The sequence below is a fragment of the Grampus griseus genome (genome assembly GCF_964374135.1).
Source record: "Grampus griseus genome assembly, chromosome: 2".
In the NCBI taxonomy this organism is placed as follows: domain Eukaryota; kingdom Metazoa; phylum Chordata; class Mammalia; order Artiodactyla; family Delphinidae; genus Grampus; species Grampus griseus.
Window position 1 is genome coordinate 25,370,063 of NC_139018.1, and position 24,241 is coordinate 25,394,303.

The following is a 24,241-nucleotide window of genomic DNA, read 5'->3' on the forward strand; positions in this document are numbered from 1 at the left end:
CCTACAAATGAAAGCCTACCTCTTTCCTCTCCATGGATCAGTAACCACTTTAACCTCCCTCTCTGCTTCAGAAATCTATCCTGAATACTCAAGAGCTTTTGTAGCACGGTCTGTCTATTACTTCTTCCACTCCCATTTATTTCTTTCAAATCCAAGTGCTAATAAAAATTTCTTGCCACAAGAGTGGTCTCTCCTTTTGCATCTTGTTTCAGAGTTTGTTTTAAGCTGGCTGTTAAGATGCCCACAGGCAGCAGGCTGGAAGCTAACCTTTGAGCAAATGTAGACTTGTTCATTTAGTAGAATGTTGTTATTAATGCACAACATAAATAAGGAGTTTGAGGATGTTCCCCTTGGACAGGAAAGGAGCCCCAAAGTCGATGCCCCTCATATTGGAGAAGATGTGGTAAGATGATATAAGGGAACTAAACTCTTAATTAAACTACTGTGAATCACATCATTATTTTTTTTTTAAGATTGAAGTGGGTGAACTACCTTAGTTTTATTTCATAATAAAATTAATTTTAAAGATTTTTTTCCATGATTTGATTTGTTCATTTACTGTTTGGGTGAGATGAATGACCATTTCTTCTCATCACTTATAATTTGTCAACTTTATAGCCCAGTCTCTGTTTTGTTTGTTGAAGAGGAATAACTTTCTCAATCTTTTCTTTTTTAATATTTATTTTATTTATTTATTTAGTTGTGCCGGGTCTTAGTTGCAGCAGACGGACTCCTTAGTTGCAGCTCATGGGCTCCTTAGTTGTGGCATGCATGTGGGATCTAGTTCCCTGACCAGGGATCGAACCTGGGCTCCAGGCATTGGGAGCACAGAGTCTTAACCATTGTGCCACCAGGGAAGTCCCTTTCTCAATATTAACACAGTTGGAATTGCTTTTTTTCCCCCAAAATTATTTTTTTATTTGTCTTTTCTTTTATTTAATTTTGGCTGCACTGTGCAGCATGTGGGGTCTTAGTTCCCTGACCAGGGATCAAACCTGTGACCCCTGCGGTGGAAGCACAGAGTCTTAACCTCTGGACCGCCAGGGAAGTCCCTCCCCCAGAATTATTATTATTATTATTATTATTATTATTATTTTTTTGCATTATGCAGGCCTCTCACTGTTGTGGCCTCTCCCGTTGCAGAGCACAGGCTCTGGACACGCAGGCTCAGCGGCCATGGCTCACAGACCCAACCGCTCTGCAGCATGTGGGATCTTCCCAGACCGCGGCACGAACCCGTGTCCCCTGCATCGGCAGGCGGACTCTCAACCACTGCGCCACCAGGGAAGCCCCCCCAGAATTATTTTTGAGGGCTTTATCTAGGAGACTTGATCCTAGATTTTCATCAACTTTATTGCAGTTTATTGCCACAGGAATACTTAATATGTATAAATAAGTGACAAGATAGATGGACTCTTCTCAGTTAAGAACAGATATCCTCCTTAAGGCTTTCCTTAAGATTTGAGAGCTTTTTGAAGAGCATTTGATTTTTTTTTTTGCGGTACGCGGGCCTCTCACTGCTGTGGCCTCTCCCGTTGCGGAGCACAGACTCCGGACGTGCAGGCCCAGTGGCCACGGCTCACGGGCTCAGCTGCTCTGCAGCATGTGGGATCTTCCCGGACCGGGGCACGAACCCGTGTCCCCTGCATCGGCAGGCGGACTCTCAACCACTGCGCCACCAGGGAAGCCCTGATTTTTTTTTTTAATTGTCACCTGTGGTTTAGAAAAAATAAATTATCTAAATACTTGTATCTGCCTGCTATCTACGTTGACGTAGATACGTGGAATGAGTTTCAGAAGGATCTCATTAAGGTGTACTCTTTTAAGCCCCTGTTCTCAAACTTTGTCCATGGACCACCTGCGTCAAAGTTACTTTTAGTATGGTGGTTCCTAACCTTGGTCACACACAGGAAAGCTTAAAAATTAGTAATAATGCCAGTGTCACGCCCCTTTGCAGACCCATGACTATCTGGGGGTGAGGCTCCTGCAGGATGTTATTTAAAAGCACCCCAGATGATTCTAATGTGCAGCCAGGGTTGAGCACCACAGTTATAGAGCTTGTTAAAAATGAGGATTCGAGTCTGTTTCACCAGACCATGAGTCTTGGTGGACAAAGGCCTTAGACTATGCATTTTAAATAAAATCTCAATTAATAATGCAAACTAACTTTTAAGAGATTTGAGGATTCTCTCTCTTTTTTTCTTGAGCTCGTTTACATCAATGAGAACCAAAAGCCACTCTACTGATTGGTGGTAATTGGGGAAAAGAAAGGAAATTGGAAGACAAGATATTTGATCTGTTTCTTTTAAAAGAAAAATAAGGGAAATATTGGCCTGTGGAACAGGAGTTTGGTGGTGATGTTAGGTTGCCAATTTTCATTGTTTTTGGAAATCTAAATGCATTGATGCTTCCTTCTAAAGAGCTGGTGGTCCTTGCTGAATGCATCAGTGGCATAGGTGAAGTTAGAACAAATTAGGAGAGGGAAAAGAGACAAGTAAGGATTCAGAGACCTATGTTCAGGTCTCTTAAGGATGGTTGGAATTACTTTGTTTTATTTTTTTTTTAATGCTACTTGTATTTTTTATAGCCTATTAATTCAGATTCTCAAATTTTCTACGTAACCTACAAAAGGCCTTGCTCACTATATACTCTTTTTTTAAATGTTCAATACTAATCAGTTTTGTGAAATTCTTACTTATTGCCTTGCCTTCTACCTCTGAAACTAGTTTAATTCCAAGCCTCGCTTTCACCAGTGATTGCTGTATTTGCTAACCCTCTTCATCTGTCCGTGGGTGCTTGACCACAGTACGCATATTTCCTCATCCCTTCCTTTCTGTCTAAAAGTAGCTTGTAATATGTTCCAGTACCAAAGGAGGACAGTAGGACAGTCTGGACAAATTAAGCCTTTCTGTCCTAATTGTGAGCGGGCACCCTTTAAAACTCAGTTCCTTAATTTTTCAGAGGCACTTGGCCTCTTTTCTTCCTTTTGTTTAGGGCCCTGTTTCTGGCTCTGCATTAGCAACCATTTTTAAAAATTCTTGATGATATTGAATCAACAACTTAAAGCCTTGGCCCCTGCTGCTTGTTGCACATCCTGTGGCAGTCCTCAGGAAATCCTAGTTTGGGGCATTAAAACTAATTAAAGGATTAAACTACTACTAGGGACAGGGTGATAAACAAGTGCTTGTGACAGGAATTCACTGTGCAGTGCTTGGTGTTAAGGAGCTGCTCTAGCTGTTGGGGAGAGAAATAGCAGTAGTAATAATGGGAGAGTAGATTCAAATACTTGTATGCATTCTTGTAGGGAGATGAAGAACCAAAGGGCTGCTTTAGAACAGTATCCCTAGGGTAGGGAGGGGCGGGCTGTCTCCTTTGATGATCATTAACTTAACAATTGCCCAAGCTGAGCACTTTGATATTTGTTGACGGTCTAGCAAAACAGGGGCTGTGTCTAGAAGATGGTAAACCTAGTTCCCACTCATTTTGCTTCAGTGTTCCAAAGTTACTGAACTCTTGCTTCCTGAAAGTCCCTTATAAATATCCTTTTTACAAGACTGTTCACTGGAGCAGAAAGGTACATTTATTTTCCTCTGTTCCCTGGAACTCTTAAGAGCCTAACGGGAAGATTGTCTAGTGCCATTTAATTGGGACTTAAATGTTATTAAAGTCAGTCTACCCTGCCTTTCAGCTAATATTTCTTTTACTTTTGTTTTAGGTAACATTTTTATTTTTATTTTATTTATTTAATAAATTTATTTATTTTTACTTTTGGCTGCATTGGGTCTTCATTACTGCGCACGGGCTTTCTCTAGTTGCGGCTAGCGGGGGCTACTCTGTTGCAGTGGACGGTCTTCTCATTGTGGTGGCTTCTCTTGTTGCAGAGCATGGGCTCTAGGTGTGCGGGCTTCAGTAGTTGTGTCACGTGGGCTCAGTAGTTGTGGCTTGCAGGCTCTAGAGCACAGGCTCAGTAGTTGTGGCGCACGGGCTTAGTTGCTCCGCGGCATGTGGGATCTTCCCGGACCAGGGCTCAAACCCGTATCCCTTGCATTGGCAGGTGGATTCTTTTTTTTTTTTTTTTTTTGCGGTACGCGGGCCTCTCACTGTTGTGGCCTCTCCTGTTGTGGAGCACAGGCTCCCGGCGCACAGGCTCAGCGGCCATGGCTCACGGGCCCAGCCGCTCCGCGTCATGTGGGATCTTCCCGGACCAGGGCACGAACCCATATCCCCTGCATCGGCAGGTGGACTCTCAACCACTGTACCACCAGGGAAGCCCCGGCAGGTGGATTCTTAACCACTGCACCACCAAGGAAGTCCCAAGGTAACATTTTTTAAATAGGATACTTTATTCTTCTTTGTCTGAGGTCATGTGAAAAACATGAATAGATAAATTCAAGTTCCAGCATAGTGTGGTTTTAAAAATAGCTTCATTGATGTTTTTTTTACATCCTATGCTCTATTCTCTCTTCCACCACTACTTCCTTCTCCAGTCCCTTTTGGTATTTTAAGATATTTTTAGATATAATGATGTTAATTTTCATCTGCATCTCTGCAGGTGTTCATGTAGAAGTTAAAGAACTAAGGATGACCATAAAGGTCAGTTGATTTGTGTGTTTGCTGGCATTCTTTTGTCTCTCTTGCTCCTTCCAGGAGGCCATGAGTTGCTGCTCTTCATGATGCATCCTGACTGGATACTTGTGACAAGTACATAATTTATTGATCTAGAAAGTGCTGTGGTGAGAGTTGAGAGCGTTGTCTGCTGCTTTGCCCCCTCACTTTAGAGCTGTTCAAAGAGAGTGACTACTGATGATTTAGAAAGATGAATGAAGAAGAGACTGATTCTTTAACGAAGAAAACTTTAGGACCTAGTTAAGGATTAATCCCTCTTCTGCCCAACTCACAAACTACGGTATCATCTAAATGTGAAAAATATATATATCATGAAGTAGAAGTTCCTTCATGGTTTAACCTTGTTAATTATCAATATATTTCTGTTGGCATGAAAATCAACTTCAGTATCTATACATTTGTAAGATTCATAAAATAAGCAAAAAGTATCAAAATTTTAACAAGTACCAAATATTTGCTACTATTTGTAGAAAAGGTTTTTTCCCCCCCACTGTTACCTTTACTTATTCAGTTTTTTTAAACAAATATTTTGTTTATTTTAATGAAGCTGGTACAGACAGTGTCCATTTAAAACCCATATCCCAGGCCAAAAAGTACCAAAAAGAGCAGTGTTCTGTTGTATACACTTCTGCATGAATAACTTTAACTGCTAATGAAAAGTAGAACTTTTCTGGGATCTTCAAGCAAGGTTTTTTTTTTGTTTTCTTTTTTTTTTTAATTTTTTATTTATTTAGTTTATTTTTGGCTGCACTGGGTCTTTGTTGCTGTGCACGGGCTTTCTCTAGTTGCGGCGAGCGGGCTTCCCATTGCAGTGGCTTCTCTTGTTGCAGAGCACGGGCTCTAGGCGGGCGGGCTTCAGTAGTTGTGGCACACAGGCTCAGTAGTTGTGGCTCGCAGGCTCTAGAGCGTAGGCTCAGTAGTTGTGGTGCTCGGGCTTAGTTGCTCCACGGCATGTGGGATCTTCTCTGACCAGGGCTCGAACTCATGTCCCCTGCATTGGCAGGCGGATTCTTAACCACTGCACCAGCAGGGAAGCCCCTCAAGCAAGGTTTTTCTTTCATCTTAAAATGCTTTCTCTGCAGTGAAGCCATCTTTGGAGTTAGTCATTATTCTCACCACCTCTGTCATCTTGACTCCAACCTGATATTCCTGTTCTTTTGGTCCAGACCCTCAGATTTTAAAAGTAGCTTTAAGTTAAGGAAAGGGCATTTTTCCACAGTTCAGTTCTCTGAAAAACTTCCATCTCCCACTGAAAGTCACAGTCCAGGAGTGAAGCAATCACATGCTAGAACTTCAGGGCCAATTGGAAAGTCATTATGAACACTCGCATTAGTCGCTGTTATTTATCACAAGCGTGCAAATGCACAGTCCTGGAAAAGGCGGCCTCTCTGTGCACACATGTAATTTTTAAAAAGGAGAGGGCAATATGAAGGGGGCTGAGGTTTAATCACCAAAATCAGCACAGTGAAAACAAACAGTAATGAATAATGGGCACTAGAATTCAAATTACCAGATGTTTTAAAGAGATGCGGTGCCAGTTTTCAATTCTGTTTTGAACACTACATTACAAAAGAACTTTTTTTTTTTTTTTTTTTTTTTGCGGTACACAGGCCTCTCTCACTGTTGTGGCCTCTCCCGTTGCGGAGCACAGGCTCCGGACGCGCAGGCTCAGCGGCCGTGGCTCACGGGCCCAGCCGCTCTGCGGCACGCAGGATCCTCCCAGACCGGGGCACGAACCCGTGTCCCCTGCATCGGCAGGTGGACTCTCAACCACTGCGCCACCAGGGAAGCCCAGAACTATTTTTTTTTTTTTAAGTGCCCAGAACTATTTTTAAAAATAAAAAAAGGATTGAGGGAGAAGAATAAAAAAATCTAAACCATTGAATGCCCCCATTTGTTTCTGATAAACTTCAATCACATCTTCTTCCTCCATTCCCAGTTCTTTTGGAGTGTGAGTGTCAGCAATTCTCTGACCTTCAAAGAGAAACCTGAGTGAATTCATGGGAACTCCCTGTCTTTGACAGTATGATTCTTTGAGTTTCTTGTGATGCGTCATCATTTTCACCTTGAAGTGAATCTCACTGCTATCCTGTCTGATGACTTTGAGTTTAGTGTTCTCTCCTTCCTTCTTACCCCCCAAGTCCTCAGTTGAAGGTTTTGCCTCCTGGTCAGACATGGTGACAGTGGCTTCCCCCAGGGTCTCCACCCAGCAGTGGCCTCGGGTAGGCAGAACCTTGCTCTAGGATTTACAAATCCGTCTCTTCCCCACAACACAACACTATGGCTGGAGGGACTTCTGCTATGCCTCCTACTTGTTCAGTTTTTAATTATTTAGGAAGCCTGCCTGCTCTTGTGGGGATATATAGAGAGCATGGCTACAAGATTTTTTATTCTAAGATATTTGCTGCTATATGTGATTTTGAGTAATGTCTCCCATTCAGTTTTTCCTGAACAACACCCCGTCAGTGACAGGGTGCTCTGTTCCCGGGTCCTGGAGAGCTGTTTGTTTTTGCAGTTGATAAAGGATAAAAGAAGTACTTAGTCATTTTTATATTTGATGTGGGGAGTGGTTCTTATCTCTTCTTTATAACCAAAACCATTTAAGTGAAGTACAGTAATTACATGGGTTAGTATTCTTTCCAATTCCATGCTTATACTTCAAATGATAGTACTGGGGATTGTGGCCATTTGCAGAGAGAAGTAGAAAAGAGAGTAGAAGATAAGTGGCTCTAACAGCAGTTAGAAATTGTTCTTAACTTCTAAGTAAAAGTATGGCCATTAATCAAGAAAATTTTCTGTTAAGTATCATCTAAGTCCCATTGGACCTGGAATAACTTGGTCAAATGAATAGATTGCTGTCTCTTGGAGAGGGTTCCACGCTTTCTAAGGCATCAGTGCTAAAATCATCATCATAAAGCATTTGCTGGGCTTTCCTTGTGTAGTATTTTTACAGGGAGGTAGAGGGAAAGAGGGAGAGAAAGATGTTATAAGGAATCAGCTCATGCAGTTATAGAGACTGACAAGATTCAAGATCTACAGCAGGCAAACTGGAGACCCAAATGATCTAGTCCAGATACCATCAGTCTCAAGATCCAGGAGGAGCTGACGCTTCAGTTCAAGTATGAAGGCAGGAGGAAAAAAAAAAATGTCCCACCTTAACAGGCAGGAGGAATTCCTTCTTACCTGGGGGGACCTTTTTGTACTATTTCGGCTTTCAGCTGATTGGATGTGGCTCACCTACATAGGGCAGTCAGCCAATTTAAATATTACTCTCATTCAAAACACCCCCACAGACACATACAGAGTAATGTTTGACTAAATATCTGGGGCCCATGAAGCCTAGTCAGGGTGTTACATAAAATCAGCCGTCACGGGGACTTCCCTGGTGGCGCAGTGGTTAAGACTCTGCATTCCCAATGCAGGGGGCCCGGGTTCAATCCCTGGTCAGGGAACTAGATCCCACATGCATGCCGCAGCTGAGTTCACGTGCCACAACTAAGGAGCTGGCAAGCCGTAACTAAGGAGCCCGTGAGCCACAACTAAGGAGCCTGCCTGCTGCAACTAAGACCTGGTGCAACCAAATAAATAAATAAAAATAAATATTTTTTTTAAAAAAAAGCCATCACAGTATCCTCAGTTGATTAGCCCACTTTTTTTTGGATACTGAAATTTGCCTCTAATGTTTTTCAGCTTCAGGAGAAGTAAATGAGTGAATAAACTCTGTCTAAGCCTATCAACTTTTTTCCCTCCATATTGGGCTTGACAGTGAAGACCCTACTTTGGGTTCTAAAGTCTGGTTCCCTTGAAATGTTGACAGTTTTACAATATTAAGTTCAGTTAACTTTATATTTTAGTTTCTGTTCATTAATTAATTTTTAGTTGGTTCCATACATGATGTTTATACCCTTGGCAATTTGCTAGAAAGTAGATCATCAGTAACAGCCAAGAAGAACAAATGAATTAATTTGGGAACTTTGTTATATGATTCTAATTAATGAAAGTAAGAGACCAACAAGTAAAACTGATGGATATAGAGTTTATGTTTATCTGTACAAATATGAAGATGTGTTTTTATGTTCTGATTTAAGTTCTGATTTTGGAATTCTTTTTCTATATAGTTTTATTTTGTTTGAGTCCTCTTGCTGTATGAAAATATGCAATTCGGGGATCAGCCTGTTAGGGATCCAAAAACAGATTTTTAATACTCCTTTTTTTTTTTTTTGGCCGCACCGTGCGGCTTGCAGGATCTTAGTTCCCCAACCAGGGATTGAACCCCGGGCCCACGACAGTGAAAGTGCCGAGTCCTAACCCTTTAATACTACGTTTAAATGAATTTACCTATTCATTCATTCTTGTTTTGTTTATAGAAGCAATACATGCTCATTTTCAAAAACCCAAATATATGTCACAGAAAATAAACAGGAATAACCAGTGTCAGTTATTTGGCATATAGTCTACAGATTTCTTTTGCATGCATATATATACACATATATACAAATAATATACATATATACAAATAATAATTTTATTCGCGTTACTTTTAGCAGTGGCACATAAATAACACCACAGGATTAGAAGAGTTTTGACTAGTAGTCATTTATGGGAGGGAAGAAAATGAGGATATTAATTGCCTATTTAGCAGTTTTGGAGGACAGTTTCATTCTAGGGTTGTTAGAATTTACTCCATAATTTTGGCAAGAACAAAAAGCTGATGAGTTCTGCTAGGATACTTCCCCTCCCACACAGTGTTTAATGGTGCCTACGAATAACAAAAGATAAGGAAGTCACATTGTGAGAGGTCTGTCAGCTTGTGAATCCAACATAAATGGGGACTCTGACAAAGCATAAAAGAACTGACAATATTTAAAACAAAAAGTCATAAAAATTATAATCATCTTCATCAGTTCATTTAGTCCCATGGAATTAATTCATGGTTTTGATCTTTTGTTAACAGTTTTATGAAGTCATCCATTTCTAAGTTAGAATTCTATAAATTCTTACCCTGGCATGGTTAGAGATCTGATGACAGTGCAGTTGACAAGGAAATTGGGTTATTTCTGTGACATACAATATTTTAAGATAACTAGAATTATGACTGATAACATTATTTCAGGACATACCAGATTTCTAGGAATTTCACATAGTTTCTGAAATATTTATAACACATATCTATACAGACATACAATAAAGAAGGTTTAGTATTACTTATTTGGAAATGCTTCCCATGTAATTTAATATATGAAATAAGCCTAGTTAGCTTAACATATCCCTTTTTATAAGGAGAGAACCAATCTTTGAGATATTTCAGGGGCCTTGAAATAATATTTCAGAGTTAGTTCTAAGTCAAAAAAGACTTTATTTAAAATTTTATTTTTGAAATTTGTCAAAAATATCAAAAGTTTTAAAAATACTTCGTCAGATAGGATCATAGGTCAGTCACTGTGGAACAATGCTCAGTTATCCATTTAATCAAAGTGACAAAGATTTCACAGGCAATTTTTTTTTTTTTTTTTTTTTTTTTTTGCTGTATGCTGGCCTCTCACTGTTGTGGCCTCTCACTGTTGTGGCCTCTCCTGCTGCGGAGCACAGGCTCCGGACGCGCAGGCTTAGCGGCCATGGCTCACGGGCCCAGCCGCTCCACGGCATGTGGGATCTTCCCGGACTGGGGCACGAACTCGTGTCCCCTGCGTCGGCAGGCGGACTCTCAACCACTGCGCCACCAGGGAAGCCCTCTCAGGCAATTATTCAAGGTTATATATTTAGTACTGTGCAAAACTTAGCTCTTTTAATATTGAGAGGACTAGGTTTACTTAAATAATCAAAGATCTGATAAAGACAACATAGAACGTAAGTGATTATTTTGACAAAACATAAGATCTGTCTTTTATAATCTTACTATCAAGAGCAGACGAATAGGGGAAAAAACGCTCGTCCTTTTAACCTAAGGAGGAACCAAATTTTAATTTTGCACCAGCTTACTCTTCGTTGCGGTGCGCAGGCTTCTCATTACAGTGGCTTCTCTTGTTACGGACCATGGGCTCTAGGCACACGTGCTCAGTAGTTGTGGCTCGTGGGCTGTAGAGTGCAGTCTCAGTAGTTGTGGCACACGGGTTTAGTTGCTCCACGGCATGTGGGATCTTCCCGGACCAGGGCTCGAACCCGTGTCCCCTGCATCGGCAGGCAGACTCTCAACCACTGCGCCACCAGGGAAACCCGGCATGTGGGATCTTAGTTCCCCGACCAGGGATCAAAGCCGTATCCCCTGCATTAGAAAGCGGATTCTTAACCACTGGACCACCAGGGAAATCCCTGGAAGCAGTAGTCTTGATATACTTAATTTTAAACCTTTAGACTCCAAAAATACTTGTTTCCCAAAGTTGTTTTGTTTCTCTAAAGTTTTTAGCCTTTTCCATTTGTTTCCCCTCAAACCTGCTTTTTTTGTGTTCCCTATTTCAGATAATGGCATCTTTTATTCATAAAGTTGTCCGAAGAAGAGATCATTATTATATTTTCTCTCCTTTTTTATTCCGCATATTTAATCACCAGAGCCTGTGGATTATGCCTCCTTAACGTCTTTGAACCTCTCTACTTCACTGTAATCCCCACTGTTATTTATTTGACTTAGACTCCTGTCTACTTTCACCTGGATTTAATAACCAGTTAGAGGGATCAGTCAAGCGAAAAATGGTTTAGAAGGATTCAGATAAATGAACAATGCTGAAAATTAGGAATAGGAGCTATCCATGCAGAGTACCAGTAAAATTTTATGACTGATACCTTTCTTGAGTACTCTAGTTCACATTGGTTTCTCCCACCTTTCAAGATTCATTTTTTCATTAAATGTTTATTTAGCATTTTCTATGTGCTTTAAGCATTGGTAACAGTTTAGTCTACCTTCAAAATATATCCTCCCTCCACTTTTTATACCTATTGCTGTCACCCTAGTCCAAACCACAGTCATCTCTCCAGTGCTCTCTCTGCTTCTGTCTTTGACTCTCTTCTAAATGTATCACTCAGGGTGATCCTGTTGAAGCATAGGAGGTCATGCCAGTCTTGTTTAAGAACTCTCTCAGAGGGCTTGTTTAAGAACTCTCTCAGAGGGCTTCTCCTGCTTCTTAAAGTCAGAGTCTTAACATGAAGACCTATGAGGCCCTTCTGATTTGGCCCTCTGGACTTCCCTGGTGGCGCAGTGGTTAAGAATTCGCCTACCAATGCAGGGGACACGGGTTCGAGCCCTGGTCCAGAAAGATCACACAGGCCGTGGAGCCACAGTTGTGGCCTGTGTGCCACAACTACTGAGCCTGTGCCCTGGAGCCCGTGAGCCACAAGTACTGAGCCCACATGCCACAGCTACTGAAGCCCATGTGCCTAGAGCACATGCTCTGCAGTAAGAGAAGCCACCAGAATGAGAAGCCAGCGCACCACAAGGATGAGTAGCCCCCGCTTGCCACAACTAGAGGAAGACCATGCAGCTACGAAGACCCAGTGCAGCCAAAAATAAATAAGTAAAATAAATAAATTTATGATTTGGCCCTTTGTTGACCTCCTCCGGTCCCACTCTTCCCTGCTTGCCTCGCTCAGCTCCAACCAGACTGGCTTACTTGGTCCTTGGAAATGCAGGTGTGCTTTGCTTTGGGGTCTTGACGCTTTATGGAGGCAGCGCTTGAGCAGAATGAGTGCTTGAGTGAGGTTCATCTTTTTTGTTGTCTGTCCCCCATACTGGAATGTAAGCTCGTAGCAGGCAGGGGTTTTTGTGTCTTTTATTCGATACAGTCTACCCAGGGCCTAGAGCAGGGTCTGGCACATAATAGATGGGTGCTCAGGATAGATTTGTCTAGTGTGTGCTTACCCAGCACGTGATGTATTCTCCCCTTTCTGTGTAGTCTTCCTGGTGAGATTTTTGCCTTTGGTGTAATGGCTATCATACCACTTTTGTATCTCCTGTATCTCTAGCAAATGTATACTGAAATAAACGAAATCTTTTTTATTTAATTATTTTTATGTACAAGATTTCTGTTTTTTAAAAAATAGTTTTATATCTTAAAGTTAGGCTGCCCTGAGGCTTAAAAAATGTTAGTAGCCCCTAAATTCAGCTTCTTTAATGTTTAAGTTTCTCTAAGAAATCCTGAAGCATATACACAACTGCTGTACATGCAGGGTTTTTTAAAAACTCTTACTTGATAGACTTACCAATATAAATTGGTCATCTTTCTCAAATATGAGCACTTTTGTTTTAATTGACAATATTGAATGTGATGAAAGAGTTCATCATTTATATGGAGTAAGTAATAAGATGCGGAACAAATTTACATGTTCTGTTGAGTTTTATAGATGTGCATATTTATTTTTATAAAAATGGTAGCCGTTATAATAGGGATTCAAAATTCAGTTGGTTTCCACTGGGCTCCCCAAAATTTCAGAGATTACAGAATAATTCTTATTACTGTTGGTGTCAAATCTAAGTGTTCACTTGCCAACCCACTTCCCCTTTCTTGGAAGAAGTAAAAGTTATTTTTGGAACCAATTGGAGTCAGGAATCCCAGCAATTCCCCCTATTAAAGGATATGCAAATGTCCCATAGCTCTCCTAAAAGGCAGTCTTACAGTAGGCAGTCTGAACCAGATGTGTTAGTAATACTTGGTGCCACCTTTTATCAGCCTCTCTCTCGACAAAGTATGTATAAGAAAAACTGATACTAAAACATCCTAGGAAAAAATAACTTTATGGGAATGAAAGTAGATGCACAGATGAAAAATAAATATTTTTTGCCCAATATTGTCTGATTTGTGCATTCATTCATATGATTTTTTAAAAATTTTACTTATGTATTTATTTTTGGCTGCATTGAATCTTCGTTGCTGCACGTGGGCTTTCTCTAGTTGCGGTGAGCGGGGGCTACTCTTTGTTGCGGTGCGCAGGCTTCTCACTGTGGTGGCTTCTCTGTGGAGCACTGGCTCTAGGCACCTGGGCTTCAGTAGTTGTGGCACACAGGCTCAGTAATTGTGGCTCACAGACTCTATAGAGTGCAGGCTCAGTAGTTGTGGTGCACAGACTTAGGTGCTCCATGGCATGTGGGATCTCCCCAGACCAGGGATCGAACCCGTGTCTCCTGTATTGGCAGGCAGATTCTTAACCACTGCGCCACCAGGGAAATCCCCATAGGATTTTTTTTTTAAAAGGAGAGAAAGGAAGGGCCAATCCCTTTGTGCTTTCATTTCCTGCCTCAGGGCAAGGGCTTTAACTCCAAAGTGCTGTTTTTATAACACTTCCCCTGTCTTACAAATTCCTGGAACACCCAGCACTAAAAAGTTTGGGTTTTTTTTTAGATTTGTCTTAAACAACAAAGGCTAAGAGGAAAATGCTTGAGCCCACCCCTGTAATGTCTAGATGGTTCTGTTTTGGTTTTGTTTTTTAAGTAAAACGGTGATTATTAAATGGTAGTTAGATATACTTAAGATTATAAAATGAGAGATCAGACATTTAACCTCATTCCAGTTTTCTTTCCAGTTTATTTCCCAAATAATTAAAATTTATTTTTTTTGAAGTATTTACATGGATACAGTGAAGTGCAGAAATCTTAAACATACAGTTTAGTGAATAATGCGCACTTGTCTAATCACCACCCAGATCATGTTGTAGAACATTTTCAGTATCCCAGGTTATCTTGTACCTCTTCCCAATTCATTCCTCCTTGCCAAAGATAACCATTATTTTGACTTCTATCACTATATATTAGTTTTGCCTGTTCTTGAACTTCATGTAAATGGAATCTTACCTACAGTACAGTACACACAATCACTCTTGAATTTAGTGTATTTTATCCATCATATGTCTTTGAGATTCATTCACATATTTTGGTGAAACAATAATTCATTTTCATTGCTGTCCAGTATCCCATTGTTTGCATATATCACAGTTTTTTCATTCTGCTGACGGAAATTGGGTTATTTCCTGATTTGGGCTGTTATTAAGAGTGACATTCTTACCCGTGCCATTTGGTACATAACTCTGTTGGGTATATGTACTTAGGAATGAAATTGCTGGGTCATAGAGTAGGCATATCTTTAGGTTCAGCATATATTGCCATTTTTAACAAAGTACCAGTTTACAGTCTCTCACTGGCAATGTATTGTTCCATATTTTTTGCCAACACTTGTAACCTTTCAACTACTTTAAAAACATTCCATTCCCATTAGGGGAAATTAGAAATGGAAGTAGAAAAAAAGAGAAACATTATTTATTCTTACTCCAAATTAGGAACATATCATTTTATATTTAATGTGTTTATTCATTTCCTCCTTTTGCCCTATCTTCCCAGCTCAATTCAGTATTTTGAGAATATTTACGTAATTCCACCCAAGGAAAAAAATATACAGAAATGAACAGGACGAAGACCTAAATAAATGGCAGGATATCTGTGCTCATGGGTTGGAAGACTTACTATGGTTAAGGTAGTGATACTCCTCAAATATGTAGATTCAACAACATACCTATCAAAATCCCAGCTGCCTGTTTTTAGAAATAGGCAAGCTAATCCTAAAAATCACGTGGAAAAACAAGAGACCCAGAATAGCCAAATTGTCTCGGAAAAAAAACAAAATTGAAGGACTCACATGTCCCAAAGCTGTAGTGACAAGACATTGTCATCCTGGCCTAAGTATAGATATATAAACCGTGAAATAGAACTGAGAATCCAGAGGTAAACTTTTCTATTTATGGTTAGTTGGTATTCAGGACAATTCATTGGGGAAAGAAGTCTTTTAAAAAAATGATTCTCGGACAACTGGATATCCACATGCAAAGGAATGATGTTGGATCCGTACCTCACACCGTATATAAAAATAACTCGAAATGGATCACAGGCCTAAATGTAAGAGCTAAATTTATAAAACTCTTATTTTTTTTTTTTTTTTTTGGCCATGCTGCGCGGCATGTGGGATCTTAGTTCCCCGACCAGGGATCAAACCCGTGCCCCCTGAACTGGAAGCGCAGAGTCTTAACCACTGGACTGTCCCTAAATTTATAAAACTCTTAGAAGAAAACATAGATGTAAAATTTTCATGATTGTGGATTAGACAGTGGTTTCTTAGTTATGACACCCAAGAGAACAAGCAACCAAAGAAAAAAATAAATAAATTGGACTGAATCAAAATTAAAAGCTTTTGTTCTTTAAGGGACACTCTAGCAAGATAGTGAAAAGACAGCCGTCAGAGTGGGAGGAAATTTTGCAAACCATATATCTAAAAAGGGTCTAGTGTCCAGAATATATAAAGAACTTTTACAACTCAAATTAAACAACTCAATTTAAAAATGGACGGGACTTCCCTGGTGGCGCAGTGGTTAAGAATCCGCCTGCCAATGCAGAGAACACGGGTTCGAGCCCTGGGCCAGGAAGATCCCACATGCCACAGAGCAGCTAAACCCGTGTGCACAACTACTGAGCCTGTGCTCTGGAGCCCGTGAGCCACATCTGCTGAAGCCAGCACTCCTAGAGCCCGTGCACCGCAACAAGAGAAGCCACTGCAATGAGAAGCCCGCACACCACAACAAAGAGTAACCCCCACTCACTGCAACTAGAGAAAGCCCACGTGCAGCAACGAAGACCCAACACGGCCAAAAATAAATAAACAGATAAATAAAAGCAATCATTAAAAATAAATAAATAAAATAAAAATGGGCAAAGAGGGCTTCCCTGGTGGCGCAGTGGTTGAGAGTCCACCTGCCGATGTAGGGGACACGGGTTCGTGCCCCGGTCCGGGAAGATCCCACATGCCATGGAGAGGCTGGGCCCATGAGCCATGGCCGCTGAGCCTGCACATCCAGAGCCTGTGCTCCGCAACGGGAGAGGCCACAGCGGTGAGAGGCCCGCGTACCGCAAAAAAAAAAAAAAAAAAAAAAAAAAAAAAAAGGGCAAAGAATTCGAATAGACACTTCTCCAAAGAATATACACAAATGGCCAAAAAGCACAGAAGAGAAGATGGTCAACCTATTAGTCATTAAGAAAATGCAAATGAAAACCACAAAATCCCACTTTACACCCACTAGGATGACTAAAATAAAAAAGATAAATAATAACATTGTTGGTGAGGATCTAATAAAATGGAATACTCCCATATTACTGACAGGAATGTAAAATAACCCAGCCATTTTGGAAAACAGTTTCCAGTTCCTCAAAAAGTTAAATATATAGTCACCATATGACCCAGAAATTCTATTGTTAGGTATATACCCAACAGAATTGAAAACGTATGTCCACATGACAACTTGCACAGGAATGTTTATAGCAGCATTATCCATGATAGCCAAAAATCAAAAACAACCCAAATGTGCATCAGCTCATGAATAAATAAACAAAATGTGGCATATTTGTACAAGAATATTATTCGGCCATAAAAAGGAATGAAGTACTCATACATGCTACAACATGAATGAAACTTGAAAACGTTATGTTAAGTGAAAGAGGCCAGTACAAAAGGTCACATATTATATGATTCCATTTATATGAAATGTCCAGAATAGATAAAAACTACCGAATTGTACATTTTAGAAGGATGAATTTTAAAGGATGTGAATTATATCTCAATTAATAATAATAATTGAGGTGAAAAACTCCAAAGAGTAGAGGAACTGGGGAGTAAATTTTATTATATATAAGCTATATATGTAGTTTATAAATACAAGTAATTATATATATCTTATATATAAATATATAAATTACACATGCAATTATATATTATATGTAAGCTATAATAATTTGTAACAGTCCAGTTAATGAAATAGAAGTAAAATTCCAGAAAGGAATCCAAACATATATAAAGAAAGGGCCTACTGAATAAAGGCCCTACTTAACCATAAGTGTATGGTACTTTTAATATACTGTTAATCAGTTAGCTTGTATTTTTATATTAGGTTTTCCTAGGTGTGGTTTTGTACTCTAAATATATCAAATTGCCCCACGTTTATATCCTCCTCTAGAATAAATGTGGTAATTGAATCTAAGGGACGTAAAAACATGCCCCAAATCATATAGCTAATGCATCTCCAACTCAGGTTTAAGGATACAAAAGAAAAGAAATCCATGGTTCCTATAAAGAAATAACAGGGCCAATAGGAGTTCTCAACCAACCAGCAACAGTGCTGCCTTCCTAAGGCACATTTGGAAGAGTCTAGGGGCATTTTTGATTGTCACAGACTGGGCTATGGAGAGATGTTATTGGCATTTATTGCCGAGAGGCCAGTGATTCTAAATGTTCTACAGGGCACTGGACAGCCTTAACAACAAAGAATTGTTATGCCCCAAATGCCAATAGCAGTCTTATTGAGAAACACTGGCAATGATTGACCAGAATTTTGTAGGATGCCCCCTTTTGGAAGATGGGGGAATGACAGAAATCTTACAGTGGAAATTGGGAAGAAGAATGCAGGATGAAAGGAAGTCTCTGGGCACCACATCTTTTCCTGAGAGCAGAGCCAGATAATTAATTTTTATTTTATATTGGAGTATAGTTGATTTACAATGTTGTGTTAGTTTCAGGTGTACAGCAGAGTGGTTCAGTTATACATAGTGTTTCAAGTGTACAAGCTTTTAAGTTTATTTAGGTCCCATTTGTTTATTTTTGTTTTTATTTCCATTAGTCTAAGTGGTGGATCTAAAAAGATATTGCTGTGATTTATGTCAAAGAATGTTCTGCCTATGTTTTACTCTAAGAGTTTTATAGTATCTGGTTTTACATTTATTTTAGGTGTTTAATCCATTTTAGTTTATTTTTGTGTATGGTATTAGAGAATCCTCTAATTTCATTCTTTTACATGTAGCTGTCCAGTTTTCCCAGCACCACTTATTGAAGAGCTTATCTTTTCTCCTTTGTTGTAGATTAATTGACCATAGGTGCATGGGTTTATTTCTGGGCTTTCTATCCTGTTTCACTGTTCTGTAAGTCTGTCTTTGTGCCAGTACCATACTGTTTTGATTACTGTAGCTTTATAGTATAGTCTGAAGTCAGAGAGCCTGATTCCTCCAGATCCATTTTCCTTTCTCAAGATTGCTTTGGCTATTCAGGGTCTTTTGTGTCTCCATACAAATTTTAAGATTTTTTTTGTTCTAGATCTGCAAAGAGTGCCCTTGGTAATTTGATAGTGATTTCATTGAATCCGTAGATTGCCTTGGGTAGTATAGTCATTTTGACAATATTGATTTTTCCAATCCAAGAACATGGTGTATCTTTCCATCTGTCTGTGTCATCTTCAGTTTCTTTCATCAGTGTCTTACAGTTTTTGGAGTACAGGTCTTCTGCCTCCTTAGGTAGGTTTATTCCTAGGCGTTTTATTCCTAATATTTCCTTTTAGTCAGTTCTACTTAATATAGAAGCCAAAGTGGATCAATGAGTAGTGGTTAAGACAACAGTCTGAAACCAGAAGAATCAGAGAGTTCAAATCCTGGTTCTTCCACTTGGAATTACATAACCTCTTCGGGTGTTAGGTTAGTTTCCTCAGCTGCAAAATAATTCTTAGAGTTGCCTCTGTTTCCAAAAGTGAGAGATGAGAATGTCTACTAATAGTCTGTTCTTCTTCTCAGAAATTACGGATGTGGTGTATGAAAGATGCTGTGGTTTTAAGTGTTGAGCAAGAAAGGAATTTGAATTCTTCTTAGCCCAGGTTTACTTGTCTCTTTTGAAAGTGTCATTGTGATTGCATCTGAGATTTTCTGCCATGCCAACTATTTACAGTTCTTGGAGCTGCTATAACAGCAGTAATTAAGGCACACCTAACTCCTCCTTTGCATAAGCCCAGAGTACTTCCAGCTGAGAAGGAGATGGAGCTGTTGTCCTAATATTGGATTTAGATATAGTACCACTAGTGCAAGAGAATGCCAAGTTCGTTTAAATTAATATAAATCAACACGTTCGTCCATTCACTTATGGAAGACTATAAAGTAGTATCTTATCAGGAAGTAAGGCTGGTTAGTAGTTGACTTGGTAATATTTAGAGATATAATAACTGAAGCTAAATATAATTTTCCCCTGATTAGAAATTGCTTTACCGGCAAAAGGAAAATGAAGAAGCATTTATTGAGCCTGGCACTGTGCTTACTATGTTACATGGTTTCTTTGCTTTAAAGGGAGTCAGTACTAGAAGCTTCCATAATTACTTTGGAAATAGCCTTTGAAAACATAGTTTGCATGTGATTTGAGTTACCTGATACTATAAAGACTTGTATAAGAAGTCTTCAAGATATAAGCTCCAGTTTTAGATATCAGTGGAGACATGTGTTTAACATAGGCAGAGTAAACACTGAGGATGTCTGAGTTTATTCTATTTTTTTAAAGAAGATGCTTTTCAAGAGAAAAACCACAGGAGTGAAACATGTTCCTTTTCACTCTGCAGTATAGTCCAACCAAAGTAAAATATTAGAAAAAGTAACCTTCCAGATAGTAAAAATAAGTCTTTGGACAGATGAATAAACTGAAAGATTGATAGTTAAGTTCAATTCTTAGACATAAAGTATTAAAGAGATATTATGTGAAATATCCATAATGTAATGTCTTTGATAGTATAAATTAGAAGAAGGCGATGGGTAGTATTTTTCCATATTTTATCCTGCCTTATGTCCCATAACTCCTAATTAATGCTGAAAGCTAACTGAAACCATTCTTGGGGCTATGTATTCTGTTTTGGGAACCCTAAACTGAGAAAACCCGTATGTGCTTTGATATTACGACGTTTAAGAAGAAGTGGGGAGGGGGGAAGAAGCTCTTCAGTTTCAAATTCTTCTAGCCCATTATGATTAATTGGAAAGTATAAGTCTGAGGAATAGCAGTAACTTTATTTTATTTTTCCCAGGAAGGCAGATTATATCAGCATATCCAGGAAATCTAAGAAGATTAGGAGCTGTGTAATGGAGTATAATGTGAGTTAGGGGATCAACTCTGACTGAACATCAGTCATATTTGTGTCCTTTATTTTGAAAGATTTTGGTTAACACCGGAAATGTTTTTTTTTGAAGTTGCAGACTCAAACTCATTTTGCTGATTATAAGTTATATAAAAGCTCATCAGCTAAATTGAAAGTTATATTGCTGTGTAAACAGGTGAGTACTTGCTATATTTTTGAAGCCTGAGTTCTGAGTAGTTAGCACTAATGCCATTTAAGACAAAATATCTGCTACCTTTTGTATTTCTTGTTTTGTGCATAGATAGTATCTTTTTTTTTTTTTAACTGGCCCTGAGACTTCAGAAAATTTTTATCTCATAGAACACCATCTGTTCTGATTAGTAACTGTCTGGGAGGGCTTACAGAATTTTATTTGAGTAATAACAGAGTAGTTCCTTCAAACCCTAAGATTACAAGCCTGAGAACCCAGAGAAATCTGGATTAAGACTTGGTAAAAATATTTCTTTTGAAAATGTCTGGAATGCAGTTAGTACAACTGCAAATCTGTTTAGCAGTGGTTAATAAATATAACTCTCTTTGTAATTCTGTATTGTAAAAGTGATTTAAAGTTATCAATATATAATGGTTATCAATACGTAGATAATTGTGCTGTTCCTTCTACCTCCATCTTCCACCCTTTTTAGGCTTTCTATTTCCTTAAAAGAAATAATGATGCCATCATTATTTCTTAAAACTAATGATGCCATCACAACCTATTGATCCATCATATTCATTACTTCCGTCCTTAGCATAAAATTTATTACAAGAAGTTGAGGACTAAAAAATGACCAGTTAAAGTTATCTGCTACATTTTCTGGGACATTAACTACACATATGTGTTTACTTTTCTCTCTTTCATGCCAGGCTGTAGGTTTTAATTGAAGAGATTCTAAAAATGGCTTCGTTCTAACAAATTGTATTAAGGAATTCCAGAAGGACAGCCAACACAGTAAGGTTCATTTGTGAACTTCAAGAGAATCAGTACCGAGGTTTTCTCTAAATTGCTTTTACGCTTTTTATCACCCTTAAAAGTAAAGATTTATGTTTGAAAAGTAGAGAAGAATGCTGATCTCTTACATTACCATCTGTGTTCTCTCTGAGGCAAGGATAAAGACCTTTTAAGAGTTAGTATCTTTTTTTTTTAATATATTTATTTATTTTTGGCTGCACTGGGTCTTTGTTGCTGTGCGCGGGCTTTCTCTAGTTGCGGCGAGTGGGGGCTACTCTTCGTTGTGGCGTGCGGGCTTCTCATTGTGGTGGCTTCTCTTGTTGTGGAGCACGGACTCTAGGCGCTCAGGCTTCAGTAGTTGTGGCATGTGGGCTCAGTAGTTGTGGCTCGCGGGCTCTAGAGCACAGGCTCAGTAGTTGTGATGCACGGGCTTCGTTGCTCCGCAGCATGTGGGATCTTCCTGGGCTAGGGCTCGAACTTGTGTCCCCTGCACCTGAAGGCAGATTCTTAACCACTGCGCCACCAGGAAAGCCCAGTATCTTTTTTTTTAACAAGGCTAACCTTTCTTTGTTTTTAAGTTTGTGTTAGACCAAATACTTGCTGCAGCTCTGCAGTAAGAAAACTCTTTAGAACTGAGCTAGCAGATTGGACTTAAGTACCATGCTTCTTGTATTAATATTAACTGGTATTTTATATGATATTTAATTCAAAATGGGTAGCAATGTTGTCTTTAAAATTCAGTGTCACTTCAGGAATAAGGGACAACCACTTTCCCAATACGTATAACTGCAAAAGCTTACTGATTTGTAAGTAACTTAACTTGGCTGCTTTTCCTATTATTATCTTTGAAATTATTAGGTTGAATCAGAAGAAATCGCCTTTTTAAGGTCAAAAATAGTCAAATATTGGCAGTTTCGTGGTTCAGCCTAGTAGTTTTGTTGGATAAACAGACCACTTAATTTCTGGGATTCACTATGACCACTATTTCTAATTGAGTTTGCTTCTTTCTCCAGCACTGGTCTTGATTCTCCCCCTCCGTCTTTACTCCCTACTCACCAGTGGTGATTGCAGTTTGCTATTTCAGATGAGTTTACTGGAAGAACTACTTTCCACTTGTCTCATACTTGCCTTGTGTCTCAGGCTCCTTCACCCATTCATCCCTATCCTATTCATTGCTAGTAAGTGCCGTTTAAAAAGTAAAATACAGATATTGTTACCCAATAAAGGGTTAAACACTTTAAAGTTTGAAAAGTACATAATTTCTTGCTGTGGTTTAGAAGAAAAAGCGCTAAACAGGAGTCAGAACCTTGATCTTCCTCCTACTGAATGAAAAGCCTTAGAGAAAGTAGTTTAACATTTATGGGCCTGTTTCTTTGTGTATAAAGTATAAATACAGTTTACCTGTGAACAACAGAGGTTTAAACTGCCCGGGTCCACTTACATGTAGATATTTTTCAACAGTAAATGCTGCAATACTACGTGGTCCCTGGTTGGTTGAATCTGCAGACCTCAGCTATGGAGGGCCGACTCTAAATTATATGTGGATTAAGGGTCAACTGTAGTACATTCTTTTACCATATCCACCTAAAGCAGTTAGAAGCAAATGAAACTGAGCTGTTAGTTGCTAATTATAGTAATTCTTCCCTTATTTGGGCATGACTAAGATGCTTAAATAAATATTTAGGAGAGAATTTTTTTTAATTGAAGTATAGTGGATTTACAATATTGTGTTAGTTTCAGGAGTATAGCACAGTGATTCATTATTTTTGCAGATTATATTCCATTATAGGTTATTATAAGATAATGGGTATAATTCCCTGTGCTATACAGTAAATTCTTTTGCTTATCTATTTTATGTATAGTAGTTTATATCTGTTAATCCCATACTTTTAATTTGTCCCTCTCCCCTTCCCTCTCTCCTTTGGTAACCATAAGTTTGTTTTCTAAGTCTGTAAGTCTATTTCTGTTTTGTAGATAAGTTCATTTGTATCATTTTTTTAGATTCCACATATAAGTGATATCATATGATATTTGTCTTTCTCTGTCTGAACTTAGTATGATAATCTCTAGGTCCATCCATGGTGCTGCAAATGGCATTAGTTCTTTTTTTAATGGCTGAGTAAAATTCCACTGTGTGTGTGTGTATACACAAACACACACACTTGCACACACACATCTTTGTCCATTCATCTGTCGATGGACGTTTAGGTTGCTTCCATGTCTTGGCTGTTGTAAATAGTGCTGTGAATACTGGGGTGCATGTATCTTTTAGAATTAGAGTTTTCGTCTTTTCCAGATATATGCCCATATAAGTGATACCATATAGTATATGTCTTTCTTTGTCTGACTTATTTAACTAAGCATAATATTCTCTAAGTCCGTCCCTGTTGCTGCAAATGGCATTATTTCATTCTTTCTTATGGCCGAGTAATATTCCATTGTATATATTCCATATCTTCTTAATCCAGTCATCTGTTGATGGACACTTGGGTTGCTTTTATGTCTTGGCTACTGTAAATAGTGCTGCTGTGAACATTGGGGTGCATATATCTTTTAGAATTAGTGTTTTCTTTTTTTCCAGATATATACCCAGAGGTGGAATTGCTGGATTATATGGTAGTTCTATTTTTATCAGTAGTTTTTTAAGGAACCTCCATACTGTTTTCCATAGTGTCTGCACCAATTTACATTCCCACCAGCAGTGTACAAGGGTCCCTTTTATCCACATCCTCTATT

General features: G+C 39.1%; 1 protein-coding gene across 2 annotated transcripts in view; it reads left to right on the plus strand.

Annotated features, from left to right (window-relative positions):
* Positions 1-24,241, plus strand: part of SPTLC2 (serine palmitoyltransferase long chain base subunit 2) — a 113,217-nt gene that overhangs the window by 66,168 nt on the left and 22,808 nt on the right. Inside the window, exon 10 of one of the 2 annotated variants that reach the window (XM_082647342.1) lies at positions 20,467-20,536. The exons of the other annotated variant lie outside the window; for it this stretch is intronic. Within the exon in view, the coding sequence (XP_082503468.1) occupies positions 20,467-20,522 (56 nt within the window). The 3' untranslated portion in view covers positions 20,523-20,536. Of the gene's footprint in view, positions 1-20,466; positions 20,537-24,241 lie in introns of those variants that run through there. 2 annotated transcript variants of the gene reach the window in all.